This window comes from Balaenoptera acutorostrata, chromosome 1, assembly GCF_949987535.1.
Source record: "Balaenoptera acutorostrata chromosome 1, mBalAcu1.1, whole genome shotgun sequence".
NCBI lineage: Eukaryota > Metazoa > Chordata > Mammalia > Artiodactyla > Balaenopteridae > Balaenoptera > Balaenoptera acutorostrata.
Genome location: NC_080064.1, coordinates 1,170,183 through 1,184,464, shown reverse-complemented (window position 1 = coordinate 1,184,464; position 14,282 = coordinate 1,170,183). Strand labels below are relative to the sequence as shown.

The window sequence follows — 14,282 nt, the reverse complement described above, 5'->3', positions numbered from 1 at the left end:
ACATGAATGAAGATTACACAAAACTCATACAATGTGTGTCTACAGCGAGGACCTGGACAGCAAAATGGTAAATGCGTGATTATCATCTCGAAGAATCTGTAAGATGAGTCACTGTACAAGAAAATTTGAACTGTTCTGAAGTCTTACAGATCTTAAATGAAAGAAGCTGAGGTTTTTCCCAAATTTGAAAACAATCCTAAAAATTGACGTGATGTTTCCAATAATAATTTGTGAGGCCAAAAAGAAGATTTTCTAAATGGCCAAAAAGTAAAATTTTGTCAACTATATGACAGGAAAGACGGAGGTAATTATCTTTGAGGTTTCTCTATAGGAAATATTGCAAAATTGTCATTTGAGAAGGCAATCAAAATGTTTGCAGCTAGAACATATTGGGAGAAACGTATTATAGAACCATGCCAAGCAGATATTTAATGGTGAGTCTAATTAGTGATTTTTCTAGATTTTGGGATGCTGTCAGTATTTTAGAAGTTATCATTTATTTATATTTCTATTCTCATTCTAAATACATATACACGTGTATGTATAAAAGCAGACAAGAGTAAGAAAGCACGAGCAGAGAAGGGTACATGTACTAGGTTACTCTTTATGCAACAAAAAAGGGTAAATAACACACACACACACCTATTTTTACACAACGAAACACAGGAAGAATAAGCCAAAAAAATTAATGAAATTGGGTGCACATGGGTCGAAGGTACATGAACAGGAATCTTTGCACACAGTTTTTATTTTTGAATCATGTTCATGTGTTACACAACCCTTCTATAAAATAAACAAATAAGGATGAGGAACACACCCTAAAACTGAGTGCAGACAGAAATAAATAAACCCGACTGACTACTAAATCGGCACAGCCATGGGGACGATGACAACGGAACCTAGGTGAACCCATGGGAACCGCGCTCGAACTGAACCAGCGTCGGGGGAGCAGAGGCCAAGGACCAAGGCTGCCAGGGAACCGGGCCGGTGCATGGGCAGCGAGCCCAAGAGGCACGGAGGCGGGCGGAGCCGCCGCAGCTCCAGTCCCGGTGGGAGCGCGAGGGTCAGAGCGCGAGCTCGGGTCCCACTCCCGGGAGTGAGGGGCGCACGGAGCCCAGCCCTGCTTCTAAAGGCCCTCCCCCGCCCCGGGGAGGCCAGGTCCTCAGGGCAACAGCAGCTCCAGGCTGGAAGCGGGACCCTGCTTGCTGACCCCAGAGGTGACCGTGCCAGAAAGAGGGGACGCCCTCAAACGCTGGTGGGAACGCGCCCCAAGCCGGCGGGAGCCGCTTCCCCAGGCTCTGCCGGCCAAAAAGAGCCTCAAAAGGAATGACAGAAATGAATTTTAGGGCTTCCCTGGTGGCGCAGTGGTTGAGAATCTGCCTGCCAATGCAGGGGACACGGGTTCGAGCCCTGGTCTGGGAAGATCCCACATGCCGCGGAGCAACTAGGCCTGTGAGCCACAATTGCTGAGCCCGCGCATCTGGAGCCTGTGCTCCGCAACAAGAGAGGCCTACGCACCGCGATGAAGAGTGGCCCCCGCTCGCTGCAACTGGAGAAAGCCCTCGCACAGAAACGAAGACCCAACACAGCCATAAATAAATAAATAAATAATTTTTTTAAAAAAGAAAGAAATGAATTTTAATAAACTCATGAACTAGAAAACCCCTCAATGTCATACCCCATGCAGGTACGATGTTGTTTTTAAACAGGAAGGGGAGCAGGACGGCTCTTCCTTACAGCATAAAATGCCAACTGATATCGGAAGAGGGAGTGATGGAAAGAGAAAACGGCCACGGGAGCTCCACGACAGCAACAACCCTCCCACGGACGCCGACATCACGTGGGAGGACACGGGCCACAGGCTCCACTGCGGACCTCCCCTCGTTCCGTGGACCTGAGAGGCGCCCGTGCTGGAAGCAGGACCGCTGGTGGGCGTCACTGGCTCGGAGAGGCAGCTCCGATGACAAAGGATTTGGAAAAAATGTGATCAACGAGAGCACAGTTTGGCGAGAGGCGAGGGTGTGTGTGGTCTGGGGGTCCGTTCTGAGACCCAAATGCTTTCAGGCGAGACATGAAACGCTAACCCGAGAAGGAGGAGCTTAAGACCAGTGTCCACAGTGTGCCAACGCTCACCGCGGCTTCACATTCGGTCCTGTCACCATGGTCGGCGTGCTGCCCCTGCCCGCTGTCCGTGGGGCTGCTCCCGGGAGCCGCTCGCTACTTGGCTCCCCCGCCGACCACCAGAGGCCACGGGTGCCACTCTGAAGGAGGCCGGCCCGGAGCCCGGGGACAGGTGGCACTTTCTGAGCTGCGGTCATCAACCAGCTGGGACCCGGTGTCCGTGTCACCCCGCTGACCTTCTCCGATGACCGCGTGTCTCCCCCCGCTCTGCCTGCGGTCGGGTCACTGGGCGGCTGGGGGTCGGCCGCGGTGGGAGCATTGACACCAGGGAGACTGGCAGAAGGGACACCAGCGTGAACGTGGCCTTTCCCAGCGCCCGGCTGCTGACATCACAAAACAGTCACTGGACGCTCAACCAGCGAACCTAACACTCACGGGTCGGTTAGTTACAGTCTCCACGTGAAGCCACCTTCCGCAGCGGCCAAGGTACACACGGCACCGGCGGACCTGCTCCTGGAGAGGTGTCATCTGCCGGGTCCGTGCTGAACGGCCGCTCGGCAGCCCCAGCCCCCCGCATGGTCACCCGCACGGGGGCCCCTCCCCAAACCGCGCCAGAGCGGGGGGCGCGGCCACCAAGGTTGACTGGAGCCCCTTCCAGCTGCTCCGGGTCAGGCCCGACGGGTCAGCAGCCAGAAACACGCCTGGGCTTTCCCAGGGCAGCACTGCCGCGGCGTCCGTCCTGGGGCCTCACCTGGAGCCGCGATGGCTGGGGCTGGGCCTGTGTCACCATCACTGCTTTACGGAAGGACAGGACGGAAGAGAACCGACCATGCTCGCCGGGAAGATCCCGCGTCCGACGGCGGGAGCTGAGCCGCCGTAAGAGGCCGACCATCGTGCTGCCCTTCGTGCCCTCCTGCCCTCACCGTCTCTCCTGGGTGAAGGGACGGAGGGAAAGCCTGTGTCCCCGCCTGTGGGGGTCAGAGATCCCCTTGCCTCACCGCCCACGGGGGCTCCAGGTCCACCTCACACCTCTGAGCCCCCAGCACCACCCTCTTGGGGGGCGGTCTGGCCCTCACGCTCCCCAGACCCACCTGAGGAGCTCCCAGTGGCCGAAGCTGGAACAATGTGGGCAACAAAAGAAGAAAGTCATATTGGATGAGAATCCCGGGTACAAAACTACCATCTGTGAGTCCAGATGGATATAAAGAAAGAAACGGAAGGGACATCAAACACCCCAGGCGGAGGAGTCCAGATAATCCACGCGGACGCCCCTTCCCTCCTGACGGGCTGTGCTGACAGCTTTCCTCAGAGGAGAGGATGAAAGGGAGAAAGAGGGATTCTGCAGGGGGACACCTGGCAGACACACCTCAGCCGGGTGAGCGAGGCCCTGTCACCTGGTGATGTGAGAGCAGGTGCCCCGACGTGACGTGATGAGAAGGGCGGCGCCTCCGCGGGTCCTCCCCAAGCCCCTGACCCCAGGCTAAGCGTGAGAAAAACATCAGACAAACCCCAACAGAGGGGCCGTCGACCAACACCTGGCCAGCACTCCTGCACACGGCCAAGGTCACAAAAACAAAGGGCATCTGAGGGCTGTCGCAGCCAGAGGAGCCCGAGGACACATGACGACTGAATGTCATGTGGGGTCCCGGGTGGGAAGAGGACACGAGGGGAAACTGAGGAAACCCGAGTGAGGTGGGGCTCGAGCTCGTGGAAACATGCCTACATGGGATCATTAGCTGTGACTGACGTGCACACTGGTGCTACCGGATCCCGTGCCGCCATCCCAATTCTCCCTAAACCCAAGCCTGTTCTAAAACATGAAGTCTATCAACTCACACGCACAGACCACTGCTGGGAAGCACCCGCGACGCGCCAGCCCTGCCACCTCCCGCGGCCCCTCGCCGGGGGCCACCCCACCCCACCCCGTCGTCAGCCCCGCATCCTCCGTCCCACGGTCACTTGGGCCCTCGGACAGGCTGATTCCAGATGCCCACGCTCGCCCACATCCACCCGCGAAGGCCTGTCCCAGCGCTGGTTCTCCTGCATAATTTAGCCTCGGGAAAGAATCACCTACATGGTATCCAGGTAAACACAGCAGCAGGAACACAATCATCTTCCTACGTTCCCTCCCAAGACCACAGTCGTTCCCTCCCAAGACCACAGTCGAAGGAAGAAAAGCACCGATAAACCCGTCACAGCAAAGAGGAGTGGGGGTGGGGGGGTGGGAGGAGGGGCACCACGTGGCACCCTGGGAGACGGGCGGCCAGCCGGGGGTCACAGGAGACGGGGCAGGGCGGAGCCCCCCAAGGCCGCAACTCAGAGGCTCCTGGTCTCTGAGGAGGAGACCCCTGGCCTCACCCTGGCGGCGGGCAGAATGAGGGCCCGGCCTGGGGGGGATGACGGCAGCCTGGTCACCCAGCTTGAGACCCCCGGCCTCCCGGGGGCAGCCCAGCCAGGACGCCGCACCAGTCATCCCCACGGGCAGGTGACCATAGGTCATGGGGGCCGAGGGAAACCTCCTAGCAAAACAAGCCAAGAAAAAGCACCTGGGTGGACACGCAGTGGGAAGGGCAGAAGAACACGTTTAGAAGGAAGACACCAGCTCCTCCTGCACCTGCCCTGCTCTGCTCGGACCTGGCCGCGGGCACCAGCGCCTCGTTCACGCACCTGATTCTCGAAGTGGCGGGGACTCTCACCCACAATCACACTCCGTTTACGAGGGTCTGAGCAGGGGCCTGACCCTTGGCAGAGAACCTGGACTTGGGCCCAGCCTGCGAGGGATGGACCCCAGCTCCACCGGGCACAGCTGTGTGCTTTGGGAAAATGACCTGGCCTCTCTGCGCCTTGGGTGGCGTTCTCTCCACGGAACACAAACAATAATAGCAGGTACCCATACGGCAGCGTGAGGATTAAAGGATTCATGCCTGTGAAGCCTTAAAGCCAGAGGAGTGCTCAGTGACTCACGTAGTCACTTTACATGATGGGGCCTCTTGCCACAATTAATAACCTCAAAGAAACTCTGTGATCGTTCAGCTCTGAAACAAGAGCAGGACAGCCGATTCTAGAAAGGAACCTTCAGAGAACAAAACAGAGCTCTTGGAAGCTAAAAAACAAGGACAAGACAACACACTTAGTAGATGGTTTGGACAAGAAAAATTAAAGATATCGCCTAGAAAATAAAATAGAAAAAGTGGAAAATAAAAATCAGAGGACCAGTCCAGGAGTCCCAACAGACCATCAGTGGGAAGAGAAGGTAACAGAACCGTCAAAAGTGAACCATCAAAGAAACAACTGAACAGAACCTTCCCATCAGGAATGCCTTGAGTTTCCACGCTGAAAGTTCCAGCACAAGAGACAAAAAGGTCCACATCCAGGCACATCACCGTGAGACCTGAGAATATGGAAGACAAAAGTTCCTAGAAACTTTCAGCAGAAACAAAACAAAACAAAACAAAAACCCACAATGGCCTCTGACTTTGCGATCAGACCAGAAACTAGTGGACCACAGTCGGTTCCTTCAAGGTGCCGAGGGGGGCGATTCTAACAGGCTTCCATACCCAGCTAAACTATCACCCATGTTCCGCTCAAGTAAAAGCACTTCCACTCCAGGTCTCAAAAGACTTACCTCCCACCCCCAACCCCGGGGCCCCTCTTTCAGAACGTCTCTGGAGGACATCCTAACCAGAGATGAAGCCAAGAAAGGGAACGGGGGAGCCAGGGATGGAGGCGGCGGGCAGAGCAGAACGGCAGGAGATCGTGGGATGAAGGCAAAGGGAGGTCCTGGGCGTGCTGCTCAGGGCCTGGGGGGCCCCGGGAGGGCTGTCCCTGTGCTGGGAAGATAACGGGCAAATATGAGGCAGGACTTCTAGAAAACTCCAAGAAGGAAAATCAAGACAAGTATTAACAGCAAGAAAAACTACAAGTTGTACAAGACAGGAAATCTAATGCTGGTGGCTCATGACCACGAGATATAAACAGTCAATGACAAAACAACCCTACTGGGGGCAGAGGGAGAGCTGAGCTGACGTGTCCAGAGGCAGAGCGGAACAAGTAACGCCCCCAATGGAAAAGTGTGATCCGGAAATCTGGAAATACACGCCAAGGGTGGCGGAGGGGTGGCGACACCTGTTCTCTCTCTTTAAACCACATGGACTATTCAACACCTTAAAATAGAAACACATAAAACTCAAAATTAAATCCAAGGTATGAAAACAATATACAACGCAAACTGTACACATGTGCATCTCCTGACCAGGACGGGATGCCCAGCCCCTCCATGTTTGACACAACCTTGTTCCATCCTCCCAACAAGCCCACATCACAGATAAGGAAACAGGCGCAGGGCAGCGGGCCACAGGGCCACTTGACCAGGGCAGCCCTGGGATGCTGACCCCATCTCTCCCTCCCAGGCGCTCTTCGCCGCACCCACACAGAGATGCTCCCCACTGCCACAAATCAACTTCTCTTAAACTTCCCACAGAAGAGACAGGCAAAAAAGCAAACTTTGAAAAGACCAGGGAGGGCTTCCCTGGTGGTGCAGTGGTTAAGAATCCGCCTGCCAATGCCGGGCACACGGGTTCGAGCCCTGGTCCGGAAAGACCCCACATGCTGCGGAGCAACTAAGCCCACGCGCCACAACTACTGAGTCTGTGCTCTAGAGCCCGCGAGCCACAGCTACTGAGTCCGCACGCCTAGAGTCCGTGCTCCGCAACAAGAGAAGTCACCACAATGAGAAGCCCGCGCACCACAACAAAAAAGACCCAACTCAGCCAAAAACAAATAAATAAATAAACTTATCAAAAAAAATAAAAGACCAGGGACTTCCCTGGTGGCACAGTGGTTAAGAATCCGCCTGCCAATGCAGGGGACACGGGGTCGAGCCCTGGTCCGGGAAGACCCCACATGCTGCGGAGCAACTAATCCCGTGCACCACAACTACTGAGCCTGTGCTCTAGAGCCCACAAGCCACAACTACTGAGCCCACGCGCCACAACTACTGAAGCCCGCGCACCTAGAGGCCGTGTTCTGCAACAAGAGAAGCCACTGCAATGAAAAGCCCGCGCACCCCCATGAAGAGTAGCCCCCACTCGCCGCAACTAGAGAGAGCCCACGTACAGCAATGAAGACTCAATGCAGCCAAAAATAAATAAATAAATAAATAAATAAATTTTTTAAAAAAAGGACCAGACACATGCAAACTACCGAATTAAACAATCAAATGCAAATTCAGGGTCCCCTCCACCCCACCCCTCCCCAGCGTCACGTGTACAATCTCCTGTTCACCCAATAAATGATCATGGACTGAAATGAAGCTGAAACAGCCTCCACAGCTGTCAGACCACGGTTCGGCACCTTTGAAATAACTACCGAGAAAGGCTCGTTAGTTGTCAACTCGGCATCCTTGCCTCTCCTGATCTGGAACCTCTCTTGGAGGCAACAGGGACCCACCAGCTCGTGGTTCGGCTATCTGGGGGGGCTCAGAATCCGGCTGCGCCTGGGTGGAGGCCTCAGAGACACGGAGGAAAAGCAGCCAGGCATGAACGAGGTGGCCTACTCTACATTTTAGGATGATCCTAAAAATAAACCGCCACGTCCAGATACACGGCGGGGATGTTGCGGTGCCACCTCCTGAACGGATGATGTCAGCCATGATTTCGTGACCAAAACAACTCAAACGCTGGGCAAGTAACTGGTTCAGACGGCTGATTTTGGACAAAGCTTTTCCTGCCCCTCCCACAAAGCAACGAGCTTTTGTGGACAGAGAGCCTGCTCGGTGCCCACCCCTGGGCTGGGAGCCGGGGACCCCACGAGAGCATGAAACGCCCATCCGACCCTTGTGGAGCCGTAGCCCCGAGTGCCACTTGCCCTGCAAGAGTGGAGGGAAAAGACGAGCAAAGGCCCAGCGGCAGCAGGGATCCACCAAGGGGGGGGGCCAGACCCGCCGGCCCCCAAACGCGTCTTTCCCAGAGAGCGAGGCAGGGAAACATGGAAAAGAATCGTTCTCTGTTCTTTGACGTAAACAGAGACACGACACCCGAAAAGAGGGCTGGTCCTCCGCGGGGCTGGGCGTCGCTGGGCCCTGGCTCTGGCGGGCAGCGCTCAGGGCGTCCTCCTCCCCCCCACGGCAGCCCCGTGACAGCCCCACGACGGCAGGAAACAACTGCTCCCCAGGCCTTCGGATGCTCAGTGGGGTCTGGAGCCTGAGCCAGGCGCTCGCCGACCGGAGCTCCAAGGAGGATGGGCCTCCCGAGGGTTGGACTGCCATGGGATCCGCTCCGTCCTGGGGGGTAAACGCAGCCCCCCCCCCACTGCTCAAATGTTAAAGGGAACAAGACGGGAACACGGGGAGCTTCTGAAGCAGGACGTCTCCGCAGGGACCACAGACGACCCTGACGGGGCCCCCAGGTTGGTGCCCAGCGAGGGGGACGGAGGGTGACATCCGCCCGGAGGGGCTCCCGGCCGCTCCGTGTGACCGACTGATGAATAGGCAGTCCTGGCAGTAAAGTCTGGAAGGTTACGGAGCTCACACTCCTTACGTAACTGCCAGCAGCTCTGAACTTTGTGAAGGCGGCCCGTCGTGGCTGACGCAGCAGAGACAGGAGAGTGGTGAAGCCACACGGATACAGGTGGGCCCTGCCACTGCCCCACCTGGCAGCACCAACACAGGATGGCTGTGGCTTCAGGGGCGTTCACTCCTCCCACCTGTCCCCCATTCACGGCTTTGACTAAACCCAGCCGAGACCCCGAGGCCCGGAAGCCACGTCCTGGGTCTTCGGGCAGCGTGTCTGCCCTGAGGGTCCCACCAGCCCTGCATGGGCAGCGTGTGATCGTGTGAAAGGAAAGAGGCCAAGACATCCCAAAGAAACTATGACACAGCTAATTTCCGCTCCTTGGCCGGTACACGTGTGCGCCAACACCCGCTCCATCTCCCTTTCCCGTGCACCCCTCCAATGCACCCTACGTTCTGTGATTCTAGGATCCAAAACAAATGAGTCACCCCCGTGTCCCGGGCTGGCTGCAGGGTGGCCGGTATTTCAACAGTCCTGCTCCTGGGGGAGGGGCGGCTCTGCCAGAGCAGCCTCCCCGTCACCCCAGCACCGGCCACACGGTGGGGAACCCACCCCCCAGCAGCCCACCCGCCCTGCTCCCCACCAGCCTGGGTGGGCGGGGGCTGCCTGCTGGTGTTTTTGGTTTTTACAAAAACACCTTTTGCAAAATGGACGTCAGAAAAGCACCCACATCCCCACCTCCCCGCGAGCTACGTGCAGCCCCGGGGCGTCCGAGTCTACCTCCAGCCATGTCAGAACAGGGACCCGGCCGCCGACCTCCCAGGCCCGGGCGGAGAAGCCAGACGCCGACACGACCTGCCTGCCCTCAACGCGGAGCCGGAGCTGGAGCCAGGACCGCCGGGGCTGCGGGAGCACAGCCGCTCTGCGCATGGGGCTCAGGGCTGGGAAACAGGTGCCAGCCGCGGGCAGCCTGGGCAGCCGGGGGCCCCGGGCGGCCCCATCGTGGCGCTGCCCACACGCAGGCGGCAGCAACGCGGAGCGGAGAGCAGGCAACACACACGCACGCTCGCTCCAGACCCTCCGCCGCTAAGCCCTGGCAGCAAAACTCCCAGGGAGAGAGCAGGGCCCCCGGCCAGGCTGCCACATGAAAACGAGGCTGCTCCCAGAGCCAACCAGCCGCGCGGCCGGGCCTCGGTCACATACCGTCCGATCTCAGGGGCAGGTTTCCTCCCCACCCACCCCTCCCCCCGCGTCAGCCGCATCCCTCGCTGGGCACGCTCCCCTGGGGCTTGTTTTTCTAAAACCTGTCACCCCTCGGCGCTGCTCCCCCTGCGCGCTCGGAGCTGCTGCGGCCACGTCCCTGCCCGGGGCCGGTGGCACCGGGGCGCCTGTGTTTGGAGCATCTGTGCGGCAGGGAGGCTGCAGGCCGGGCGCCCCACGGCCGAGACGCGGACCACCGCGGCTGCCCCGCCGGGAGATGCGCATCACTTACCGGGCTTTCTTCCCCTGCCTCCTCGGCCGGATCCTTTATGCTCTACGGAGCAGTGGGCATGAAAGGAGGCATCCTCCTTCCCTGAACGCGCCGACGCTGCCCCCTGCTCCCCTTGGACCCGACAATAGGCAAGGGGGGCTCACACACCGGGGCAGATATTTAAAGGAAGGCTGGCCGGCCTGTCCCCCGCCTCTCACATCCCTGCCTCCTCATGTCTCCAGGCCCGGGTGGTACCCGGCTCCCCTGGGAAGCTGGAGCCGGCAGCTGAGGCACCAGCTAAAACACGGCCTGGATGTCGAGGAGCTGACGTCACAGGACCACAAGCATCTCTGCACTGAAATGGACCTGAAGGGAGCCTGGGGCAGCGGCTCGGCCTCCCGGAGCTGCTCAAACGCAGCGTCCGTGGGGAACAGAGCCCGGCGGGGCCTGGGGCCGCCACTTCAGGCTCACCGGCCGGGATGCGGGGATGCAGCGGCCACCAGAGTGCGGGTGACCTCCGACCTGCATCGCTGAGGCCAAGAATGGGTCCAGCGTAGATGCTCACGGGTCCCAAGCCCTGGGCACCGTGGCCCGGCGGGAGGGGAAGGAGAGAAGGCCTGGATCCGGTCAATGAGGCAGCGAACCCAGGTCAGGAGGTGTGTCTTGGTGCTGCTGCTACTCTGGGGGGGTTGGGGGGGGCCAGCGGGAAGGGCAAAAATGGGGGAACCGAGCTCCCAAGGAGGCGAGTATCGGGGTGACCAGCCTGGAACCGCACCTGCTCCAGCCTGAGGCGGGAGGTGGCCCCCCCCACGCGGCCTGTGTCATGCCGGCCGCGGTCAGAGTGGACCCCGGACCTCGGACACCCGCCCCAGGCCCCACCACACCTGGCATCCAGCCCTGGCCGGCTTCTCCCTCCAATTCCAAAATCACGAGGGGACTCAGCCCACCTCCCTGGAGCCCCCAGTGCTTGTGCTGAGCCTGCGTGGCCAGGCTTCACGCGGGGGGCACGGAAGATGCTGGAAACTTCTCTCCCCCACCCTCAGGCCAGCACCTGTGCTGGGGAGGCGAGCGGCCCCGGCCCCGGCTTCCCTCCTCTGATCGGTTCTAGGCAGGCAGCCGGTTCAGGAGTCTACGCTTACCCGTGTTCCCGACAAAGAGTCCGCGCCAAAGCTCTGGGTCTGGACTCCAGCTCCTTCCCTTGCTCCGGCCTGAAGTCACCTTGGAGCTTCTCTGACCCGGCGTCGAGTGGCCGTGCGAGAGTGTTTGAAACTCAGTACAACTCCAGAAGCGCCACTGGAGTAGAAGGTCCCCAGAAGCCGTGAAAGTATCCATCGATAACACCTCGTGGTAGCACCGCCCTGCTCCCCCGTTGCCGCAATGGGGCTGCCTTCACACCACACGGCAGCTGAGAGCCCAAGACAAAGGCTAAATGGCCCAAAGAGCCCAAAATATTTATCGTTTGGCTTTTACGGGAAAAGCTGGCATAACCCTAAGACTATAAAATCATAAAATCGCGGAACCATCACATCTACAGCGGGCTTCGATGGGAAATGCAAATTTATCCTGAGTCCAAGGGGAAAACCCGCATAAGATGAGCTTGGTGTCACAGCTGCTGCCCTCCAGCCATCTCTCCTCCAGTCATTCCAAACATCCAGCTTTGCAGAACTCTAGAAACCCCAAGCTGAACCGGGAGACTGTTCATTTTACTGGAAGTCCATTTTAGGTGGAAAAGTAGCTGTTCCAGGTTATTGCAAATAATTTGAGACAAAGCTGAACGAAACTGGATTTTTTTCTTTTTTCTTTTTTCTTTTTTGGTCACTCTGCGGGGCTTGCTGGATCCTAGTTCCCCGACCAGGGATCAAATCCGGGCCCCAGCAGAGTCCTAACCACTGGACCGCCACGGAATTTCCTGAAACTGGATTTTTAATAAAGCAGTACACACACCTATAAACACCAGGGGATAACAAGCGTCCGTTCTCCTGGAAGGATTCGGTGGTCACCGGGCCACCCACGCCTGCTCAACCACCCAGCCCCCCACCCACGCTGGGCCTCGTTCTCGTCCTCTCACTCTGAGGACGCTGGGTGGCCCTGAGCGCACGACGGGGGCAACTTCCCCACCCTTGATCCACCAGCGGGGGCAGGGGAGGCGGCGAGCTGGGTACTCAGCCTGTTCCCGGAGCCCTTCTAGCTCTTCTAGTGCCCACACAGCACCCAAGGGGGCAGTCACTCCAGACCCCTTTCACAGCAGGGGAAACCGAGGCACAGGAAGCTGCCCCACCTGCCCGGAGCCGGGGTTTGGACCCAGCAGCACGGCGGCACCGCCCTCTGGGCTCTCACAAACACACGCGCGTTCAGGAGCCGCCACCATCGCACGGAGCGACCCCTGGTTTCCCTGGGTGGGTCGTGGCTGCGGGAGACGTGCCCCAGCCAAGGCCGCTCCAGGACCAGCTCTGCTTCTGGGCGGTTGCCCAGCATGTGTCCGGGAAGCACGCGAAGCTTCAGAGCCAGAGAACAGGCGGGACAGCAGCTCCGGGCACACCAGGTGGGAGCGTGAACAAGAGAGGCGGGTGGGCAGGGGGCCCAGCCTGAACCCCCTCCTCTCCCATAGCCCCTGGCGGGGATGCCCTTCCTCTGCAACCCACCGTGGCCCCTGCAGCCCGTGGCTGTCCCCACCAGCCCCAACCCGGCCCCACTCCGTGGTCACCACTCCTCTGGGCTTCTGGACGTACGTGCCCAGGTGAGAGCCCAGGTGAGAGCCCAGGTGAGTCTCCCTTCCGCTCACTCTCCCATAGGCTGACTCGCATGTATCCAGGTACTTGCCTTTAACACCTCAGGCTGTGAAAGCTTTCTTGCCCCAGAAGAGAAGAGGAAATGGCTTGGGGCCCAGCTTCAGGGAGAGCAGGGCCAGGCTGTCATCCCCATCCCGCTGCCACTGATTGGGAGTAAGAGGGCTTCGAAAGCCCCCAAAGGCCCGGGGCTCCTGACAGGTGAGGAAGCCTGGCCCAGCCCACAGGGGCCGGCACGGGGCACAGCTGCAGACAAAGCCAGCAGTCAAGCACCCTCCTAGACCTGAGGGGTGAGGCTGGACAGGCTCCTGGCCCAGATACAATCTCCCCGACCCTGGCAGTCCTGCCCTGGGTGCCAGGCTTGGCCCCAGAGCCAGGGCCACCCAGGTGACAAGCAGGGTCCTCTGCAGCACCGCCTGCCCCCCAGAACGTGGGGCGCCTCTCCCTGGGAGCGGGCTGGAGGGGGGTTCCTACACCAGCCGGCCCACCCAACAGTCCAGGGACGCCCCTGTCGCTTGAGCGTGTGGACAGGCCAGGACCGATGACACGGAGCACACAGGCTGCCAGCGTCAGGTCCCCAGGACCTCGCAGGACACCGCTGGCTTTTAAGATGGGATCCAGCACCAAACCCCCAGATTTGCATTTTCTCCGAGGCCTTTAAGGACTGAGAAGCCCGGCTGAGTCCAGACCCGCCAGCCCTGCCCCGGCCGGATCCTGGTGTTGACGCTGCAGCCCTCCTTCCCACACCCCTTCCCGGGGTCACCCGAGTGCCCGCAGTGTCCACGGCTAACTCTGTGTGACAGGGCCTCCAACGAGACTCCTCCCCCAGGAAGCCCTCCTGGGGCCAACTCACCACCCACAGGGACACTCCCGAGTGACAGAGAGCGCTTCGTTTATTGCGTTTATCCTGCCCTGTAAGTGCCCCCAACTGTCCTTTAAAACACACTGAACAACCACTCGCTCCATGATGGCCTCAGCGCTTTACAAACAGTGTCTGATCCACAGTCCCATTACCGCCTTTTCCAGGTAAGGAAAGGCAGGAGCTAAACGGGTCTGTCGTCTGCTCCACTGGCAGAGCCGCGGCTGCTGCCCGGACACCTGCCTGATTCCCAGCCAGGCACACACAGTCACTACCTGCACCTTCCCAGGGAGGCCACTCCACCCCTCGGCCGCCCTGCTGGGGGCTCGCTCCAGCTGACAATCACCCCCAGCCCCCCAGGCCGGAGTCAGGTCCCTGGGAAGAGCCCCTGCGGAGCAGGGGCCAGCAGGAGTGGCCGACAGGGGTCCGGTCACATTGAGGGGAGTGCGGCCAGATGTTAAGGACAGCAGCCGTCAGAGGGGGCCGACGGGGCAGTAGGCAACAGGACCCCACTGTCCTTGGGAGAAGGGCTGAAG

At 59.2% G+C, this 14,282-nt stretch overlaps 1 protein-coding gene across 2 annotated transcripts in view; it reads right to left on the bottom strand.

Moving 5' to 3' along the window:
• The window catches only part of PRKCZ (protein kinase C zeta), a 100,198-nt gene that overhangs the window by 68,132 nt on the left and 17,784 nt on the right, over positions 1 to 14,282 (bottom strand). Inside the window, exon 1 of one of the 2 annotated variants that reach the window (XM_007166230.3) lies at positions 9,411 to 9,723. The exons of the other annotated variant lie outside the window; for it this stretch is intronic. Within the exon in view, the coding sequence (XP_007166292.1) occupies positions 9,411 to 9,420 (10 nt within the window). The 5' untranslated portion in view covers positions 9,421 to 9,723. Of the gene's footprint in view, positions 1 to 9,410; positions 9,724 to 14,282 lie in introns of those variants that run through there. 2 annotated transcript variants of the gene reach the window in all.